Source organism: Toxorhynchites rutilus, chromosome 3 (assembly GCF_029784135.1).
Source record: "Toxorhynchites rutilus septentrionalis strain SRP chromosome 3, ASM2978413v1, whole genome shotgun sequence".
NCBI classification, from domain to species: domain Eukaryota; kingdom Metazoa; phylum Arthropoda; class Insecta; order Diptera; family Culicidae; genus Toxorhynchites; species Toxorhynchites rutilus.
Window position 1 is genome coordinate 192,084,824 of NC_073746.1, and position 22,682 is coordinate 192,107,505.

Genomic DNA, 22,682 nt, shown 5'->3' on the forward strand with positions numbered 1-22,682 from the left:
TTGAAAAGGAGGTAAAGAGATGTAGTTTACCACACCTCGAACAAACAATGAGCTTGAATTATTGGGTGGATTAATCAAGCTCTGTAGTCGCTTTCCTTCAGAAACTACAAGCTTTCGAAAGAGTAGGGGAACCGCGGGTATTACGGACAAGGGGGGTAATATGGACAGGTGTTTGATTTGTACATTTTGAATTTGAGATTTCTGTTTTTCTGGGGTTCACCAAACACGAAGTGGGTTAGGATCGGTGCCTCAAACAATTTTTCTGCACCCCTATAATCGGGTATCCGGGGGTGGTCGGCACCCCTCGCACCCACCAGTCGACGCCACTGCCACTGTGGTTGTCGTTATGGATGTAACTCGATAGGAAAACACGGTTAACTTCATCTGGTTGAAACTCGCAAATGGTTGACGTTTTGTCCTTACCCACTGGGTTTGAGCCGTTTCCAAAGAACATTTGACGGTACTCAGTCTTCCAGTCTAGGTTTATTTATTTATTTATTTATTAGTCAATTCACTAACAGGCTGTAAGGGCCCTAATGATGTAGCTTAAATCTAAACACGAATAATGCATTACAAAAAGTCGTCACATAGTCATCACATAAAACATTAATCATATGGAAGTCTGTTCATTAAAGAATGAACTGAATCACCGACAAAGATTCCAAGTCGATCAGCTGACAACAACTCTCGTAACTCGGTAATCGGAAGGGGTCTTTCCAAGGCAAACTACGAAGTGCGTATCTCACGAATCGTTATTGAACTGAATCAATTCTTTCGACGCCGTTGTTATAATGAGGAGTCCAAACTGCTGAACAGTACTCTAACACAGAACGAGTTAGAGAGCAATAGAGTGATTTAAGGCAGTAGATGTCGGTGAAGTTTTTAGCAATCCTGAAGATGAACCCCAGACTTCTGGATACTTTATTGACCATGAAAGAGATGTGCGGTTTAAATGAGAGTTGCGTGTCCAAAATAACTCCCAGGTCCTTGACTTCGCTGACTCGCTCAATTACCGTATCGAACAAGACATATTTGTACAATATGTTTTGTCTCGTACCCACAAACGAGATAACAGAACATTTAGAGGGTTTTACATCCATTCGGTTGAGAACACACCAATCGGCAAAAGCACCCAGCTATCGTTAAAGGAAGTGACAGTCTTCAATTGAGCAGACCCGAAGGTAAATTTTCAAATCATCTGCATATGATAGTCGTGGTTCTTCGATTCGAACCATATTTACGTCATTGAAGTAGATCAGAAAAATAAACGGACCCAGATGACTGCCTTGTGGTATCCCGGACGTAGTATTGAAAAGAGAGGATTGGCAATCACCAATAAAGACGGCTAGTCGACGCCCAGTTAGGTTTGAATGGAACCATTGCAGAAGGTTGCTGTTAATCCCAAGCCTGTCCAGTTCAGCGATAGCTATACGGTGATTCAATTTATCGAAGGCTGCTGTCAAATCAGTGTAGATGGCGTTCGTTTGAGCGAGCTTTATCATACTGTCAGTACTGGAACAGCTGAGAGCATCTAGCGGTTCCATAATAACAAGCTCAAACAGTTTTGTCAAAGTACAAAGCGAAGTTATACCGCGATAATTGTGAACATCACGTATATTTCCTTTATTATGGGCTGGGAACATATGGGATAGCTTCCAACAGGTTGGAAAATTGATGTCAACTATACTCAGGGTTTGGCTATAAAGAGGCAAATTGCCCTCATTGCATTTTGAAGTGACTTCCCTCAAACCGAATTCGTTCCTCTCTCTCTTTCCCATGTATCTTTATGCATGCATCGATGTTTGAGTTCACCGTGGTTTGACAAACGCTACAGGTGAGCTAGATTTTTTTTTGTATCGTACACGAAAATTACTCACACGTATAAAATAGCGTGCTGTGTGTGAGCTATTTTGCACGCCTAATACTAACTAATACTAACGCGAGGACTTTTATAGCATACTTGATAAATGTCTAAGTTAGTTGGTTTGAGTTCACGATGGGTAGCAAATAACCGTCCATTGATGGGGTAACTACTTTTTTGCATCAGGAGTCAAGTTTTCATTCCTCTTTATATGGACGTACAATAAGATTACATACGGGGGCACAAAATAAGCGTCAGGGGGAAATGGAAATGTGAATTGAAGTCAGTTGAATAAAGAGGCAGATTTATATTCATTATGCGGGCGCTACACGATTCGTCCAACGTTTCACTAGAATGTTGGACTCAAACATTCGGCTCGATGAATCGACAAATGTTGTGACGAATGTGCTGCTACAGTGAAGTGAATGTTCGATTCAATGCACTCGGTCCAAACATTCGGCGAGTATTTGGATCGAATGTTTATTGTTTTTATTTACCATCAAAAACGTTAGGAAACTGCGATGCGAGTATTGAAATTGCTGCCGTAGCAATTGTACTGATATCGGGCTGTAAATTAAAAATGCTTGAAATCAACATTATTAAACTGCAATATTTTGCCGAATATTTTGAATTTTATGAATCAATTTCATAGTTCCTTCATCTAAAACTTGTAAACAAACCAATCTGTCAAAGATAGATTCGGACGAATCGTGTAGCGGTGTATCGAATGTCATCGAGTGTCGAATCAACGAATAACAAAAATCCTTTGACTCGTGCCACTCGCGTTGGAAGGTAATCCACAACGAACGGATTACCTTCCAACGAGAATATTCGACACTCGACATTGGAGGTTCGTAGCTCGTCAGTCGACTACACGATGCGTCGAATCATCGAGCGTCCAGCATTCGAGGGTGTTCGTAGCATCGTGTAGCGCTGGCTTTAGTTGAGTCAGTTAAAATAACCACCGAATGGACTAGTTCACCAGTCATCCTCGCTAGTCAACCCTAGTCAATTCATTTTCTGGTCAAGTCATTTTTTGACGTAGGATTACGTCTTTCGGGAACATATTGGGGTACAAATTGAAAATCGAAAATCGAGCACATCGTGGAAATTGTCCAATTTCAAACGCTTATTGCTCAGTCATTTCATGATGGATGGATGGATGAAATTGTTGCGTCAATCGATTTCGACACTCTATAACAATTTTTTATGTTGAATAAAATAATATATATATCATAAAACTAACTATCGAACAATTGAAAAATCTCAACCCCTATCTTAACGGAAATACCCACTTCTGATTGGTCGAAATTGACGACACATGCAGCAGTTCCCTAACAGGGACATTGAAACCAAGCTGACGGGGGGGAATCGGCATTGCAAATACATGAAAGTAGGGGGAGCTTTTGTTATATAATATGTTCCCTAACAGAGACATCAGAATCAAGCTGCCTGGGGGAAATCGACATTGCAAGCGGAGACGAATGAATCGTAAGATTCTAAGTCTCCGTGAACAAAGAAAAAGACGAAGCAGAACATTGCAAATACATGAAAGTAGGGGGAGCTTTTGTTTCCACCGAGATGTGTTCCCTAACAGAGACATCTAGACCAAGGTGCCCCGGTGCCAATTTAGAACTTTAATGTTGATTGCTTCGTGAAATTTCATATCAATGACCGATTGTGTATTGTGAAAAATTTAGCAAAAGTGTAAGTGTAAAATTGTAAATGGTAGCAGTTGTGTTAAAAATGACTTGATATATGAAACGATTTATTTCAATTTCATAAATAAAAACCAAGGTATGTTCCCGCTCGAGAACGGGTCGTTCGGTTTAAGCTGTCTGTTTTGTTGTATTCATTTTCAACCAAGAAAATTTAATACGAGAGAGAAAAATTGGAAAAGAGCAAAAATATTCGAAAAAGTCATTTCTCATATGCTCCACATATAGTATTAGGTGTTGTTAGTCCAATTAAAATTTCGCATTGGGGTGAATAAAAGGTTGAATAAACACTTAGAAAATAAAAAATTATGAAAGAAAATTACCTTTTCCATTTCAAATATGCTTTCTCTATAATAAAGTAACGTGTTTTTACTGATGAGAAAAATTGATAATTGTGTTCGGTATTGAAAATTATCTTATTTTGCATTTGTGAGTTTTTTTTTCTATATTTCATCCATACATAACACAGGAGGCATCTCGTCTAGGGTCACAGAGGGCGGTTTTAATCATATCTCATTCCACTTCGGCATCTTCTATCAGATACGAACCATTCAACGAATGTTTACCACCCTTCTGTCATCATCACTCGGTAAACATCGGTGGAATGAAGAAACAATACTCAACAACCAAACAAAAGCGCCCTTTTCAGGTCCACGAAATCATTGTCAAAGAGTTTAACAATGGAATTCTTCGAACATATCCAAAATCAACAGATAGCCTAACGGAATCCTACGTCAACTATGCGGTCGTGTCTCGGACACAACCCTCCTATGACTTTTTGTTGCCGGTGACTGCCGAGGCAGCTCTAGTCGAAGCGGAGCTACTAGGAGTAGAGTCGGTCTTAATTTTTCACCGTCGAAGATTTCGGGCCCTGGTCCGCACAATAAGAAGAGAAGCTTGTATCATTTAATAAGTGGACAGAATGAAAATTTACAGTTGGGTAAAAGGGGGAAACCAATACTAATCTAAAAAAAAATAGCACATTGAACACTGAGCTACACTTGTTTTCTCTCAATCAATAATGTTCAATCATTATATAAAGCTGCAATCTACCAAATGTATCATGAAATTAAAGAGAAAAATTGCATTGAGACCATTTCGAATTCTGCATGTATCTTTTCACTGTTGTTCGAGCATTTTCAAACACTTTCGATGCTTTTTCAAAGAAAATCCGTTCTTGATGACTTGTGTTGCTCTTTCAAGCTCCTTTCTCTTCTAACGTTGTTTGTCCACTTTTTGACGTAGGATTACGTCTAACCGGAAGATATAGGGGGTGAAATGGAAATCTAGGCACTGAACAAGTAGGAAAAAATGCAAGATTTGGAACGCATTTCTCAATAGATCGCAAAGGTTTTTGCATCAATTGATAGGAAATATATCTATCATAACTATCATCTATCATAATGAATAACATTTCATTTTTCTTGAGATAAATAATTGAATAATTGTGAAATATCAAGCATTGTCAAAATGCACTATGTGCCCATTTTTGATTGGTCCATTTTGTGCTCCTCAAATCGAACCGACCAAAACGGGCAACCAGAGCAGCAGCGAAATAGAATGAACCACGATTGGAAAGGAAAAAGAAAAAAATGAACGAAACATTGGTCGCAGTCTCACACATGCGTAATTCTCGAGCCAGCCAGTCAGCTTAAAAATTCCCGCTCCGCTGCCGTAACGATCATTCTCATTCAAACCGTACACCACATCGGTTCGCATCACAACACATCAACAAACCAACCCAAGCAGCCATGTCTGGACATGGTAAAGGAGGAAAAGTGAAGGGAAAGGCAAAATCCGGCTCGAACCGTGTTGATCTGGAGTTCCCCGCAAGGGTAGCTAGGCCGAGCGCGTTAGTACCAGTGCACCAGTCCACCTAGCCGGCGTTATATTGTTCGGCCGCCGAAGTGATCGAGTTAGCTGGTAAAGCTGCTCGCGACGATAAGAAAACCCGCATTCGGAACAGAACACATTCGGTTCGGTGGACATCAAGACAACAGGCAGTTGCAGCGAGTGGCGAGTGGCAAACGCAATCGCAAAACGGCATCAGGTAGCAGAAGAAAAAAGTTTGTTCTTTATACACACTGCTTTGGTGGCAAATCCAGAACAAGGCGGCATCGAGGGCGTTCGAAATGGTTTTTTTCAAAACCACGAGTACTACGTTTTCTAAATTTGAACCATTCCATAAAACAAGGCGCTTTTCAGGGCCATTAAACCTTCCAAAAAAGAGTTTAGGAAATACAGTTCATTGCTTTCTAAAACAATATCCAAAATAATAATAAAACACAAATTGATTTTTTCATAATTTGTTTGCCAGGATATGATGAGTATGTGAATTTGGCAGTTGTTCTGAGCTTATTGATTTTCACCAATTCTTAAATTGCTTCTAGATTGAAAGTACAGTAATTTACACTTATCTCGACATTCAGCTAATTGGTCGGACCAGTAATGCGACATATTTAGTTGGACATTTTTGTAAACATAGAGTTCGGGGTCCAAATTATGACCCCACATTGAAGGTCGACACTGTACCACTGTCATCGCAAATGTTCAATTACAGGTTAAAATTACCTCCAATCCGATACTGAGTGGTGGTAATGCGACGTGCCATTGAATGTAATTTACTGTAAAATATGTCACAAGCTGGATGGGAAGAAATTTTCCAACTGTGAAAGCTGTGGCGAGTGGCAAATGCAATCGCAAGGTTTAGCCGAACAAGATGGGGATATCGAGTGATAACAAAACAATAAACTCTTTAGATTGAAGATAATTTTGTGATCCTGAAAAGGACCCTTTTTAGCCTGCATGTGAATCCAACGAGCGAACAAATCGTAATGAATGTATTTTTTTGCCATCGCTCCCTTTTAACGGTCATTCGTTCGTCTCGTTGGACTCGCCCCTCTGGCTGAGTCTGCCGATTTGTCTCTATCCTGTGAGTGTGTACCGCTAGAGTATAAAACACGCGGACCCCAAAAAAATATCTTATTTTCTTTCAAACCGTAAACCCGTGTGGTTGTACGGCATCGGCATCGTGGACGTAACAAAGGAGGACAAGTTAAGGGAAAGGCAAAGTCTCACTCGAACCGTGCAAGTCTCCAGTTCCCTGTTGGTCGCATTCACTGATTGCTCGGCAAGGGTAACTAGGCCGAACGGATTGGTGCCGGAGCACCAGTATACCTAACAGCGATTATAGAGTTTCGGCCGTCGGAGTGCTCGAGTTGGCTTGCAAAGCTGCTCACGACAATCAGAAAACCTGCATCAAGAACAGAGCAGCTTCGGTTCGGCGCTCATCAAGGCAACAATTAGTTTCAGTGAGTGGCAAAGTGTTTCTCCGGCACGTCGCATCAAATGTAATTTACTGAACAACATGTCACAAGCTGGATGGGAAGAAATTTTCCAACTGTGAAAGCTGTGGCGAGTGGCAAACGCAATAGCTAAAAAGGAAGGTTTAACCGAACAAGATGGAAATATCGAGTGATAACAAAAACACAACACCAAAGGTTCTTTTCAGAACCATCAACATATTCATGAAGAGTAAACAGTAGACTAATCCATTTTTAAGGTAGATAGGTAGGTATTCACGTAGGAGAAGAAAATAAAACAATATATTTAAAATATATATTTAACAAAAGCTGCCCCCTTTGTATAGTCCTACGTCACTCCGGTTATGTCCCCGACATTACCCACCCGTCTTTTTTTGACGTAGAACTACTTCTTTCAGGAAGGGTGCCAAATCAGAAAACAGGTCACGTTTTTATGAAATAAAGTTAACGTCAATAACTATTTTCACTGTGAACGAATTCTCGTGATTTGCATACCAATCGAATCGGGAATTCTCTAAGATTTGTTCGATATGCTATACATTACAATTCGCTAAATTCTAAATGTTTTGAATTCATGAAAAATTGAAGAATTTCATTTTGTCCCATACATTTGTTCTGCCGATTTGTGTTCTAACCCTACCCGTATTTCGAATGCTGTGTTTCCCTAACACGGACTTCAATATTAATATGCCTGGGGGAATCCGCTTTGCAAATACACGCAAGTGGTTTTTTTTTTGGTATTCAGTAGTTTTGTACTCGCGGTTCGTTGTGCAGACCGGAATACGTTTCCCTAGAACGTACTTTTGAACTGAGAAGCCTGGGAAAATCGTCATTTCAGATACTAGAGGTGAATGGACTTTCGCGGTTCGAGAACTACGTAAACATGAGATTTGCAATATTTTCAGAGGGAAATGTAAAATACAATGATCGTTTGACAATTCATCCGTTCACATGTTTTGGTAGTCGTAGGCATCATATCAAACGTAAAAAAAATTATAATATCTATTATAAAAATTTCGATGCATACTAAAATTATATTCGAAGTGGTAAACAAGTGGATTGCATAAGATAATTGCAATCTTCGAACTTCGCCGGAAACCGCATGAACCGTTTTCAAAAAAAAAAATGATATTCCGGAATTGCATTAGAAAAGCTCTGCAACGAGATCATTCTTGCTAGCCACTTTATTGTCATTTTGTTGAGTTGATTGATGACCTTTTTGACTACCGACGCTTTCCCTTCCGAAAAGTACAAGTATGTCTTTCGTGTGGACGTTGGTAATGCTGTTGTTGAAGAAGTAAGCTCGCATTCTATACGGAAGCAGCCACCTATAAACTCGCTGTAAATCTTCTATCATGTTGAAGCATGTGTACTGCTCCTAGCTCCTATCCTGCTATCCTGTTGATTTGCATATTTGATCATGTTCTAAATTTAGATATACTCGAATTATATTAACAAGACCCTTGAAGTATCCCATCATGTATATACTCGAAAGCTTCTTTTACTTATGAGTCAAACGAATTTGATTCAAACTTCACCATCGTGATATTGATACGCGGTGTAAGTGTCGATCATCCAGATCCATCGATTACAGTAATACTGTTATGAGCTTTTTTCTCTCTTCCACCCGTCAACTGGTATGTTATCTAGACGGATTGTGAGGATTTGAGTTTCGAACTTTCATTAGCTTGATAGCAATTCTAATAACGAGATGTTTCGTTAAATTGTAAGTAATTTCAAATTGAGGCTTCAACACCAAATAAAAATGATCTTGCAATTGAAAGACATTACATTACAAGGTTAGAATCAGTACACCCACAATTCAAAAACAAAACTAATAGAAAATATCACATCAAACGTGCTGAAGGGAAATTTGAAGCGCGTGTTGCGTTGTAGCGACACGATCATTTGGATATACGCACAAGAAATCTCGATTGTACGTCTATAGATTTACCTAAATTACCTTCTATTTATACAAATATTTATTGTAGATATTTTCGAGTATGTATGTTCTTTGTTTATATGCGAGTATTTATGATTATATTCAACTTGATACAGTGCGAAGCAAATCTCAATGAAGATTTTTTCATTCTCATTGCTCTCATTTTTTTCCTTTTATTCACGCTCCAGACGAAGCAAGAATTCAGATCAACTGATTAAAATAATAATAATGTGCTCTCTCTCCTTGTTTGGAATTCTCCGCGGAGAAATTCTATTACAGTCTGATATACATATAAAGCCAGTTTTTTTCTATGTATTTTTAGTCAGGAAAACTCGGAGTTTCTACAACTTTATCAAAATCAGCTGCACCAGTCTTCAGTGAACGTCGGATATGGAAACATAGTGTTCGGTAGTAACAATAGTGCCCAGCCAACTACAGTCAACTGTGGCTCTGCAACAACTACATTAGTAGGTATGTGCATCTTTTTAGTTATCAATCTAACTTCAATATAATATCTATGATCTTCTTTGTCAATTTACTTTCTACCGTGTTAGTTTGTGGTATGTGGCATGTCGAGCATCCTCTATAACTCTCTATAAAATTTCTCAATAATCTTGTTATGCGGTTGGAATAGAACGAGCATGGTTTCACCTTGAAATGTCATAAATTGATGAATAAAGATCGCACACTATCGAATAATGCTCCAGATCGAGTTAAATTAATATTTCGAATGAAAAGTTATTTTCGCTCAAATGTTTATATATCAATGGCAAACTGTATGTGCATGTCAGCTTAGTTAAAGGAAAGCGTGCACGTTGGTATTATTTTGTAGGGATTACTCTCGATTGGCCCATTGATATAAAATACATGAGGCCGTGTATAGTCTATGATCAAGCCAAATTTTTTCGATTCGTTAGTTGCTTACTAAAATTCTTTACTTATTTCCACCTGTTTCAGATAAATCTAGCCAGAGAACAGACCCAGAGTTAATAAACAACACGTACAACAACTTGGACAAAGCATCTTCAGTTCCGGATGAAAATAATTTAAATTTTAACCTCGTTAAAAACAGTGCAAAATCTTTATCAGCCAATAATTGCAGTGGCGCTCATAAGAGCGTTGTAACCATTGGTGGTGCTAATAGTACTGAAAATGGAAACAATGGATACCAACCCAAATATCATAAAAGTGATAGAAGTAACAATTTGAATACGCCGGCAACGAGTAATGTAACGGAACATCAGTATGTGTTGAGTGATTTGAATGACAATTCGAACAATAGTGTAAGAAACTCACCGCTCTTCGGTGGATGTAAAAGTGTTCTTCAACAAGCACATTCATTGAATAACTCAAACAAACCTTCATTAAACAAAAGTGCATTGCTTAGCTCGTGTCAGGGATCATTCCATTCGTTACAGGGTGGACTAAATTCAGATAACAGCATACACGTGCAACAATATGGTAGTAATATATCATCACCAAATTCTTCGTCTAATGCAGCAGCGGCTGCCAATTCACAACAACAGTCAACTAGTATAGCTCATCTCCATCATCAGCAACTTCTTCACCAACGACAAGGCTGTTCTATAACACCAGCTGAATCATTAAATGGAAGCGGTACTCTAGTCTTCGGTAGATCGAGAATAAACAGCAACAGTGATTCAATCAATAATAAGAATAATAATTTCAACAAATTAAATTATGATAAGAAGTGCTCGAGTTCTGGTGCTAATATAAATATACATAGTAATAACCGCAACAAAAGCAATAACAATAATAACTCAGTAAACATTAGTAGTAGCAGCAGTAGCAATCATCAAAGTGAAACAAATCAATTAAAGAGCATTATCGAACTGAATACACAAGTCAGTGAACTGAATAGCAAAAATTTCGAATTCAACAGACAATTAAGTGCACCTACAGAAAACAATAATAATCAAAATAACCCCAATTGTTATAGCAACAGTGTGTACAATCTCTATTCGAATCACATCTTGAGTCAATATTATACTGGTTCTCCAAACACAAATAGTTTAAACAGAACTAAGAAAAAGAGGAGCTTCAAACTGAATGGAAGGTAATTAGAAACAGCCATTAAATGTTTTAAATTGTTCTACGAGTATATAACATAAATTGTATAATTATAATAATTTGAATCGTTAATCGTTAAAAATCATCGTGATTTGAATACTTTACAGTTATTCATCTAAATAATTATTTCACTTTGTCATTACTTTGTTTTAAAGCACACAATTACATGCTCGAACAGTAAAAACATGAGAGAGGTGGTTTCGGAAATTCAAAAGTGGTGATTTCGATCTGAAGGACTACCATCCTGGCGCAGCGAAATGGTTTAAAGACGAGATGTTGCAAGAGCTGTTGGATGCAGAACCAACCTTAACCCTTTGCGGTCGTATGTCTGCTCTCAGCCACCACAGAAAGGAATCATACTAAATAGTTTATTCAACGACGCAACAGTTTACTTCTTTTCTAAACGAATTTTTATGTCTAGTGAACCTTTTACCGAATGTATACGGAGTGTCTATGAATAATAGGTAACGGTACTCGGTAAAAACATTGGCGTGGAAAGATAAGAGGATCTCTTTCAAGGGAACTAATTCCGACAGCAGGGTTAATACAACAAAAATGACAGAAGCGTTGAATGTGTCCCACACATGAGAAGGATCCAGAAGCTTGAGAAATAGATGTCACACAAATTAAGCGAAAGGCAAATGGAACATCGCAAAATCATTTTTTGAAATGCTAATTCAACCAAAGGAAATCGGGTTTACAATGGATTGTCACTGGCGACGAAAAATGGATTAATTTCGAGGACTGCACACGCAAAAACGATAACTTCCACCTGGTTCAGCCGGCCCATCCACTGCGAAGCCAGATCGTTTCGGTCAAAAGATGATTCTCTGTGTGAGGTGGGACCAGGAGAGGACAGTGTACCATGAGTTTTGGTAGCCGGGTGAAACGACGAATACAAATATCTACCGACAACAAATGATACAATTGAACTTTGCATTGACGGAAAAAGCTCCGGAATGGACCCGAAGATACGTTAAAGCTGTAATAGCTTGACAACGCATCGGCGCACACCGCAAATACCGCGTAGAACGCGATAAAAACCATTAACCGAGAAACGTTATCGTACCCGCCCCTTATCATCGCCTTTTTGCTTCAAATGAATATACACTGAATATAAAGATGTCGAAATGGCAAATAGCGAAGGCTCTTTAACAAGATTTTGCAGAATGCCATTCAAAACCTATTTGAAGCATTTAAACGTCTTAAATCCTTTAACAAAGGTTGTTAGTACTTGATCCGTTCAATCGCAAAAAGTAATCTCAAACATTTGATGCGTTATTACTCACAAGCGGGGTTTATATAATATTTTCTGTACGTGTATACACAGCATGTTTTGTTTACTCGCTAATGGCGGGTTTACATTAGGGAGATCTATAGCTATAGATGGATTTATTCACGTGAAAATAGGTGTAAACGGGTGAGAATAAATATGATACACTTATTCGAGGTATATATAACTTGAATAAATTCAGCATATGTAAACGCTTGTGCATTTCTCACTGGTGAGAAATCACTAAAGTTGGATGCAGTTCTACTTTAGGTGAATAAATTCACCGAAATTATGAATATATTCATTATAGAAGTTCACGCTAGTGTAAACGGTTGATGCGATTTCTATAAATCTCATCATATTTCTTCACATGAATATATCCCTAGTCTAAACCCACCCTAAGAATAGAACAGCAGGCCACTTGTTTATGTTAGCAAAATTTGTTTCAAAATGCCATGAATCAGGTTGGAAGTTAAAAACAAATGTTTTGCACATTTGGTGCTACGAGAAGGTTGTAACAAACAATGAAATCGCGAAAAGGATCCGAGGAGTGTGAAACGAATAATTGACAAGTTCGGCGTTCTCTGGAGGGTCTGCCAAGAAGTCGACGTAAACCCGTTTCTAGTGTTTCCGGATTGGACACGAAAAGTCGTGAATTAAGCAACGATTTGAAATTCATGACATAGCCAAGAAATGTGATACCAGCAACGACATGTTCCAGAGGATTAAGAAGAGACATGATTTGCAACCAAGCAAACTCTGGAACAACAACAATGTGTTGGAACAAGGACTCGAAGCTTTATGAGCGTATTCTGGATAAACCCAATCACTGTATGTTGATGGATGATGGGACAAATGTCAAAGACGACTTCAGACCTCAGTTTCAAACTAAATCAATTGGGGAGAGTGTACCGACTACGAATACGACTGTTACGGTGGAAAAATTCAGCCAAAATGTGCAGGTCTGGCAAGACCATCTTCTACTTCTCTCAAAAAAGGGAACATATCAGGCGCAAAACCCAAAAAAAACTTCCTGATATACCAGTTATTTTTCAAAAAAATTTCAGTTGTAGACTAGTAATCAAATTTTCTACTTGATAAATAACGGCAAACACGAACCGGGTACAAAGATAATTTTGGGTTCCGCGGATTAAAGTAACGCACTTTATTTGGGTGAACAAAAACTGCGACCGTTTCGCTTAGTGGTTTATTATGGACTGAACTCATGGTACAAAAACGATTATTTTGCAATAGCAATGAACAATAGCTCGCTAGTGTGTGGGGCTTGTGTTGACGGCTTGCACAAACTATTGGTAGAGCAACATCCCGGCCGCCTTGAAAGAATTTCAACATCAAATTTTCATGTTTTCTATCTACTTCTAAACGCACTGTACATATTCTCTAATGAGTAGTTCATAATCACTATAATTCAAATCCATGAATGCATACTAGTTTCTAGTGTCTTCGCTCCTGATGCAATGATTATCGATCGACTTTCTCAGCTTTCGTGATGCTGCTGTTTCACCATGATGAGAACGGGATTTCCAATCGTCTTGCCAGTCTGCCAGTCTTCTTAGTGGGTGGTGTGCGACTTGAAAGGTCCGATTAGTTCAAACTTTATTTGAAGGTTTCCTTGGAATGATTACTGAGGGGGAAAATTTTTTCCTGAAAATATGAACGGGTGCTTTTTATGCTGAATTTGTGAACAATGAAATGACTTCCCTGATGCGGAGGCCTCTTCGACCTCCGCAGGTGCTCGTGCACCGATGCTGCTGTCCTACTGTAGATTGATTTGATTATTATTCAAATTTCTCCTGGTGAACCTTGCGTTCTCATTTAATGCGATTCTTAATGTGAAGCTCTTGTGCAACATGGTCATTTTCTAGCTGGCCAGGCTACCTGGTGATCAAAACATGGCGATTCCTTTCGTCGAATTACTGCGAATTCGAGGCTTGTAATTGACTCTTCGATGCAATATAGAAATTATGGGATCGTGTGATGTTTCAACCTGACGATTCAAATGAGACAGCATTAATGTCTTATCAACGTGTGGAGACTCTCAGGATATTAACGCTGGCAAAAGATAAATTATGTTAAATTTTTGCTCAAGTACAAATACATAAACACTTAACTGGTCTGCGGAGATCCTCTGACCTCCGCAAGCGCTCAAAGCGCATCGTTGGAAGAGATGCAAGTTCTCTTCTTGTGAAGATGGTACGCTTTCCTTGATGGGAAGCACGTGTTCTTCCCTTGAATTTTCTCTTCCGTATGATTCGCCCTTCGTTCGTGTGATGACGATTCGCACACTTCCGTCACTTCCGGTTCATACTAGATGTCATCGGAAACAGATAGTTCCCTCCATAATACACTTAGAAAGGCTAGAATCAGAGTCAGTGCGATTGAAGTCTCTTTGTGCCATTTCAACCTCTTGAAAGACAAATCATGCTTGGTTCTCGGTAAATTTTGCTCGTTGGACATTTCATTGACAAAAAGATCAGTGGGAATATCTCCATGTTGTGCATCATGACAGCTCTCTGATTTTCCAGTCGGTTTTTCCTTTTCAGCGTTGTCGTCTCCGCAATCTGCTAATTCATGGACTACACCTGATACCACCCAACCGTAGATAGTGTTATGAATCGTTGGGCCATTGTGACCCAATTTCATTTTTCCATCTGATAGTAGGTCATAATAGTACTCCGCTCCTATAACTACATCGATTGGCCCAGGTGTGTTGAAGTGTGGGTCTGCCAGGACAATTTCTTGTGGTATTTTAAGGTGCTGTATGTCAATTCGTTTAGACGGTAAAATCACTGCGGCGTTGGATAATATGTGAAAACTCATGATCTTCGAGTACTGCATGTTTCTCGAAGGGAGCGAGGAGATCGTAGCTATAACCACGTTTGTACATATTGTTTAAGACGGACACAGGTTTGCATCCCACTTTTTTGGCAAATGCTGTTGTCATAAAATTTCTCTGGGACGCGCTATCCAGCAATGCCCTCGCTTGTATTTCATGACCAAACTGATCACGGATGCGTAAAATTTATTTTTTATTTATTTGTAATTTTATTTCTCAAATTGGGAGATGTAAGAGATAGGTTGCAGAATGCTGTATTGTCTGCGGTGGGTCGCGAGATACTGCCTTGATCAAGAACTCTTGCTGAACTAAGGTGTTTTTTTTTTTTTTTTTTTTTTTTTTTATAGAGGTGAGGAACGCTCTACCAGCCTTATCTGGGAAGGGTTAACCCAGACGTCGAGTGGGGATCGCACCCACAAAAACCAAGCCCTCTACTCGTTGCCTTATTCCCCCACATCTAGGCGACTACTTCAGGGGGCGGCTGTGCTCATGCACTCTTCGAGTTTTCAACGCTGACTAGCGTTGTCCTTCCCTTTTTCTCAACATTTTTTCTCTCTATTCGCTTTTCATTCCACTGCGCTTATGTCCTCTTCGCAGGCATCCATTTACCCGTCGAGACGTGTACCGATTAGGAATTGCCCTCCAACTTGACGCGCAACCCGTCACAGTCACCCTCGCGGGATTTCTCACCTGTCGAGACGTGCACCGATTAGGAAGCGCCCTCCAACTTGACGCGCGCCCCGTCACAATCACCCTCGCAGGATTTCTCTTCCCAGCGGAGTGCCGATTAGGTAGTGCCCTCCTACATGACGCGCACTCCGTCACAGCTACTCTCGTGGGGTATACACCATTTTGATCACGGCTTCATCCTTCGCGGTGTTTCTCCATCCAGGCCACGATCAGGCGTTGCCAGGCAGGCATTTTTGCTGTTCTCCGCGGCAGTATCCGGTTACCTGTCGAGACGTGCACCGATTAGGAAGCGCCCTCCAACTTGACGCGCGCCCCGTCACAGTCACCCTCGCAGGATTTCTCTTCCCAGCGGAGCGCCGATTAGGTAGTGCCCTCCAACATGACGCGCACTCCGTCACAGCTACTCTCGTGGGGTATGCACCATTTTGATCATGGTTTCATCCTTGATGCTCGCTCCTTCGAAACGTTCGCAGTGTTTTTCCATCCAGGCCACGATCAGGCGTTGCCAGGCAGGCATTTTTGCTCTTCTCCGTGGCAGTATCCGGTTACCTGTCGAGACGTGCACCGATTAGGAAGCGCCCTCCAACTTGACGCGCGCCCCGTCACAGTCACCCTCGCAGGATTTCTCTTCCCAGCGGAGCGCCGATTAGGTAGTGCCCTCCAACATGACGCGCACTCCGTCACGGCGGCTCTCGGGGGGGACTATCCGGTACTACAGCCGTCTCGATTATTCATCTCTTATGGTCAGGCGTTATCCGCATGCTGGTCGGTCCTCCACTTCCGCTGTAGCTCGGACATGATATGTACGATTGCACTGTTTACTGCGTTCCAGGTGCCCTCGTCACGACACATTTCCTCCACGATGTTCCCAGCATGAAGGGTAGGCAGCCCCTCACGCACTGTGGTGAATCTGGGACATTCGAATACGATGTGTTCCGGTGTTTCCTCCACATTTCCACACTCCGGACAAAGAGGCGATCTTGCGTGTCCGAACCGGTGCAGATACTGCCTGAAGCAGCCATGACCAGACAAAAACTGCGTTAGATGGAAATTTACCTCTCCGTGTTTCCTGTTCACCCAGCCCATTAGTGTCGGTATGAGCCTGTGCGTCCACCTGCCGTTTTGCGCGGCACTCCACTCTTGCTGCCACCTAGCCATCGACTCCGCCCTCATTAGCTTCCGGATTCCTCTGGTTCCCCTCCTCCTATAGCACTCGCTGTCCTCCGCCAAGATGATGTCTATGGGGACCAACCTGGCTATGACGTAGACCGCTTCTGTTGACACGGTTCTGTACGCACTCGCGACTCGCATCGCCATGAGCCGGTACGTACTATTCAGCCTCTTCGTGTTCCGCTGAGTTTCTAACGCCGCGATCCAGGCTGGACCACCGTAACGTAGTGTCGATGAGGAGACACTAGCCAAGAGGTGCCTCTTGCTGCTGCTTGGGCCAAAGTTGTTGGGCATGATTCGTGTCAGTGCATTGATTGCCTTCGTTGCTTTTTTACAAGCGTAGTCGACGTGACTGTTGAAGTTCAGTCGATCGTCGATCTGCACCCCCAGGTATTTTAGGTCTCGCTTCGAGGTTATCGAGTGCTCTCCAATTGTGATTTCTGCACGTTGCACCGCCCTGCGGTTGCTGACAATCAGCATTTCCGTCTTGTGGTGGGCTATCTGCAGTTTCACACTTTGCATCCACCTTCCGATCATGTCTATCGACTCGGTCGCGAGCATTTCGACCCGTTCCAAAGATTCCCCTGTCGCGAGAATAACGATGTCATCCGCGAAGCCAATGATCTCCACACCTCTGGGCAGATTCAGTTTTAGTACACCATCGTACATACTGTTCCAGAGCGATGGGCCCAGGATAGAGCCCTGCGGAACTCCCGCCGTAGTTTTAATCTGCGCCTGGCCCGTGTTTGTCTCGTACACCAGCACACGGTTCTCGAAGTAGCTTCTCAGTATTCTACACAGGTAGTCTGGGACTTTCATCGTGTGGAGCGCAGTCGCGATGGCCTCCCAGCTGGCACTATTGAACGCGTTCTTAACGTCGATCGTTATCACTGCGCAGTATCGATTTCCTCTGAGCTTCTGTTTGGATGCTCTGTTGGCTCTTTCGACCACTATGCGAATGGCATCTACCGTGGATCTCCCTTTCCGAAATCCGAATTGATTATCGGACAGTCCACGAACTCCCTCCGTGCATTCCGTCAGCCTATTAAGGATGATTCTCTCCAAAAGTTTCCCAAGAGTGTCCAACAGGCATATGGGTCTATACGATGCTGGACCACCCGGCGTCTTTCCTGGCTTGGGCAGTAGTACTAGCTGTTGTACCTTCCATCGATCCGGAAAGTAGCATTTGTCTAGACACTTCTGCATGGCTGTCCTGAACATATCAGGGAATGCTAGGACTGCCGCTTTCAAAGCTACGTTGGGGATTCCATCTGGGCCAGGCGCTTTCTTCGTTTTTAGGCGTTTGATAGCTACAACTAGCTCATCGTTCGTCACATCTCTGCGTTCGATGCTATCCTCATCCTCTCCATATGGCGTGGGTGGCCAGGTCGTTGGGTCGTGCTGCGGAAATAACCCTTCCACGATAATTTTTAATTTTTCGGGACACATTTCGGAAGGTGTCGTTGGGCCCCTGAGCTTCGCCATCACCATTCGGTAAGCATTGCCCCATGGATTGACGTCCACGTCCCGACATAACTCCCTGAAGCAATTAGATTTGCTCCGCTTAATCGCCCGTTTAAGAGTGGATCTAGCCTCTCTGAATTCCACTCTCCGCTCTTCTCTGGTGTCTATACTTGACCGTTGAAAACGTCTTTTGGCGCTAAGGCTGTTGGCCCGAAGCACGCCAAGTGCCTCGCTCCACCAATAGGCTGGAGGTCGCTTATTCCTGGGTTCCCTTTTTCTTGGCATTGTTATATCACATGCTGTTGCTAGCGTTTCCGTCAGTTCATCCGCGTTCATGTTCAAGACGTCGCTTTCCACGCGTAGTGCTTCGATGGAAAGGTCCTTGTCAAAGGTTTTTGTCTTCCACCTGCGCGGGCATGTCCTATTTATCCGTACTGCCACGGAGTTTCGTTGGCCAATGGTATAACGGATGGCTTGATGATCACTGTGGGTGTATCCTTCACATACCCTCCACCTCATTTTCGTCATTAACGAAGGACTGCAGAAAGTCAAGTCGATGATGGACTCTCGACCCTCTCGGCGGAAGGTACTAGTGGTGCCCTCGTTGCACAGGGTAACATCCAACTTGGCTAGAGCTTCTAGTAAACTAGTCCCTCTCGCGTTGGTGCATCTGCTTCCCCACTCTACTGCCCAAGCATTGAAATCCCCTCCTATAACGACTGGTTTTCGTTCGGCGAGCTCCTCGGTGAGGACATCCAGCATATAGTGGAACTGGTCCATCGTCCATCTGGGAGGTGCGTAGCAACTGCAGATAAAAATTCCGTTGATCTTTGTGATCACGAAACCCTCGCGAGACCTCGAAACTACCTCCTGAATGGGATATCGGCCCATGACCTGGATGGCGGCCATTCCTACTTTATCCGTCACCCAATTACCGTTACCGGGGGGAACGCGATACGGCTCCGCGATAATTGCGACATCACATTTTGTTTCTGTCGTTGACTGCCACTACAGTTGCTGTGCGATGTCACAATGGTTGAGATTAATTTGGGTTATCTCCATCACTGTTGGCTTGCCCTCGCCTGTTTGTACACAGGGCAATTAAAGCCTCCCGTCATATGGTCATTACTGTCCTCTTTTTCGCAGAGCATACACCTTGGTTTTCCCTTGCAGTCGCTGGCAAAGTGTCCCTCTATTCCGCATTTCCTGCACAGTTTGGATCTATCTGGCCCCAAGCAGCCTTTCGCCAGGTGGCCGAAGTTTAAACACTTGAAACATCGCTCCAGTTGCTTGGGAACAGGCGGAATGATTCTAAAACGACCCACAGCCCAGCAGACGTTTATACTCTCTAACTTCAGTAACTTGTTCGCTGCGTCCGTTGAGAGACGAATCGTTGCGGTCTGCGTCCCGCGATACGCCTTTCGTAGTCGGATTTTCATCGGAACTGTGCCCAGGATGTTTTCCTCCTCCAACTTCTGACGTAGGTCTATCTCGGTGGTGAACAGACTGAGGTTCCTGCATTCTATCGATGCCTCGGAGGATAAGGCCCTTACGTTCGCTCCATCGCCGAGAACCCTTTCTACAAGATCCTTGAATGCTGAGCTCCTGATTTCTGGGTCTCTCTTCAGCTCGAACAGCATTTCGCCGTTCTGGGTGCGCCTGGACTTCACCACGCTCTCCTCCAGTTTCTTGAGGCCAGGGTCCTCTCGCATTTTTTTAAAGAGATCAGCGTATGATACGTTGCCCTTCGCTTCGACGATGAGTGCATCGCCTTTGTCTCTCGCCCGCCGAGGATTAGGCTTCTTGTCTTTTGGCCCCTGCCACTTTTCATTCTCTTTCTTATTTTTTTCCACTATTTTCACTTTTCTCTCCCTCTCTTTTTCTTCGTTCCTTTGTTTTTTCTTGTTTCTTTTCCTAACCGTGCTCCAGTCGTTTCTCTTGCTATCGGTGCTGATCTGGTCATCGCTGTCACCCAGCTCTTCGCTGTCGCCCTGGGCGGCACTATCGTCTTGATCATCGTTGTCGTGATCGTCCTTGCGTTTTTTGAACATTTCTTCTTCTGCTGGTGAATCCTTTTTTCTTTTTTCCGAACGGTTTCGACGAATCTTTGGCGTCACCTGTCCAGCTGCAGCTCTTTGCAACGCTTCTGCGAGTGCCTTCTCGGCGGTTTTCGTCCTTTCGACGAGTCCATCGTGCTCCTTCAAAGCTCGTCCCAAGAGAGATCTTATACCCGACATCCTGGTCTTGATCTCCTTATGCACGTTGGGTTTGTCCTGCACGAAGGTGTCGAGTTCTTTGACCCTCAACATGATCGTGCTCAGGATGCTATCTCCAGTCAGCCCTCCTTCCTGGGTTAATCTACCGCTGGACTTTGGCAGGAACAGGGGATTGATCCCCCGACTTTTCTGGGTCTCAGGTATTCCTCCATTACTGCCGCTAGGGCCTGGTGTTTCCACTTGTTTGAGTATTGGCGATCGCAGAAGCTTTTTATTACGAATGAACGCGTTGGCTTGGTCACCTGTATCCATCATACTCTCTCTTCGTTCTTCGTTGGTTTTGTAGGTTGTCTCCATTTTGGTTGGGTCCCAACTTCGGGCCGCTATCTCCGCTCGTTGTACATAGTCGCCTTTTTGTGATCCCATGGTTATCTATGCAAGCAGTGAGGCCATGCAGGGGTTGACACGGTCCTTCATGGGGACCGTGTTCAGAGCCGGATCAGCGCAAGTCAGGAATGTGACATCTGATGCCTAGTACCTAGTGCCAAGGCCTAGACGAGCATCGAACGTGCCCGAAGACTTGCCAAGTTGTTACCGGGACGGGGGCAACCGTACTATTAACCCACACGCTATTTCAGGTAGGTGTCACCCTTCCTTACTCAGGGAGCAGAATAGCACGACTGTCGGCTTTTAGCATCGCATGTTATCCGTTTTCGTGTCTTGTCCGTTTTCCATGTCATACCAGTATGTCGTAATCAGGATCTTACTGGCTTCGATCCTGATGTGCTCGGCACTCCTCTCGTTGCTCCTGTACACGGTATTTCCCCCGTGCATTCTCCATAGGCTTTACCGCGCCCTTACTCGCGTTGTCACCCGATTAGTCGCCTTCTACGACAGGGACAGGGACGTAGACCCGAAGTGCTATTCTAGGCCGGCAGCTCCACGGCTCACTGAACTAAGGTGTTGTGCGGATTGAGTTGGTGTGGCACGGTACTGGCTTTGTGGCTCAAATTGAGGTGGTCGAGTATGTTGAAAATTCGTTACATTAGATCGCGTTAAATCGTATGAGGATGCGTTAGGTTGTGTCAAGTTGCATGAAGGTATGTGAGATGGCGTCGTCTGAGAACTAAATGCTTCATGTAGCAGTGTATGATGTTTCCTATTGCATATCGAACATGATCCTTTGCTACAGTTATTAACCGTGTGACCATATGCCAGACAGTTGAAACAAAGCCTTTTCGTTCTAGCATCTGAAATGCGGTCATTTATGCTCATTTGTCGAAATACATGACATTGAAAAACATTATGTCTTGATCCGCCACAGAAAAAGCAGTCATCGTTTATCGAAACCTGCATTTTCTATTGCCGTTTCAATCTGTCTCCTCATTATATAAAACTGGTTCAATGCACCATCCAGCATAGTGAACCTAACCTCGATCTGATGCTCATCCTAATCCGTTCCATCCAATTCCGTGAATGCTTGAAGTGTCCTCCAGAGTTTTCCATAGTTGTCGTTCCTGCTTGTTAAGATCTCTCAGTGTTGCATCAGGCATTTTGTATATAATTTATGAACAAATAGTAAGCGCACAATGAACGCCCGTTCAGCAAGCTTTTGCCAACAAAGCGAACTTCTGGATTCCGGGTAAGCGACTCAAATCCAACACTTTTTTTTTTTTTTATCCAAAATATATATTTTATTAAGACTCATATGGCGTCAGCCTAACGGGGCCGGGAGTTCAATATTTTGACAATGTTTGCTTAGACTATGTTAGTAATATGTAACCGATTACTCGCGGTTGACTCGAGGTTAGTATTACAAGTGTTCTCATAATTGGTATGTCGCAGTCTTCGATGCTCTGTACGTGTGCCCGACACGGGATACTTCCTATTGGGATGCAGCTGACCATTAATCAGCAACGCCCCCCTAGTCTGTATCCCATATCTAGCGTGGTGCGTCTTTCTCGAGGAATCCAGGATAGAATGGTCACTAGCCGGCGCAATCATCAGCTCGTGTAGAGTTGTCAAGAGCGGTAGAACCTTTGGCTCTTGTTGAATAATCAGTGGACTGCACAACCTT

At 42.7% G+C, this 22,682-nt stretch overlaps 1 protein-coding gene across 7 annotated transcripts in view; it reads left to right on the forward strand.

Moving 5' to 3' along the window:
- LOC129779470 (uncharacterized) overlaps window positions 1-22,682 on the forward strand; it is a 167,036-nt gene that overhangs the window by 4,166 nt on the left and 140,188 nt on the right. For all 7 annotated transcript variants that reach the window (XM_055786949.1, XM_055786955.1, XM_055786953.1 and 4 more), the window contains 2 exons: window positions 9,167-9,315; window positions 9,802-10,921. In XM_055786949.1, the coding sequence (XP_055642924.1) occupies window positions 9,167-9,315; window positions 9,802-10,921 (1,269 nt within the window). The remainder of the gene's footprint in view (window positions 1-9,166; window positions 9,316-9,801; window positions 10,922-22,682) is intronic.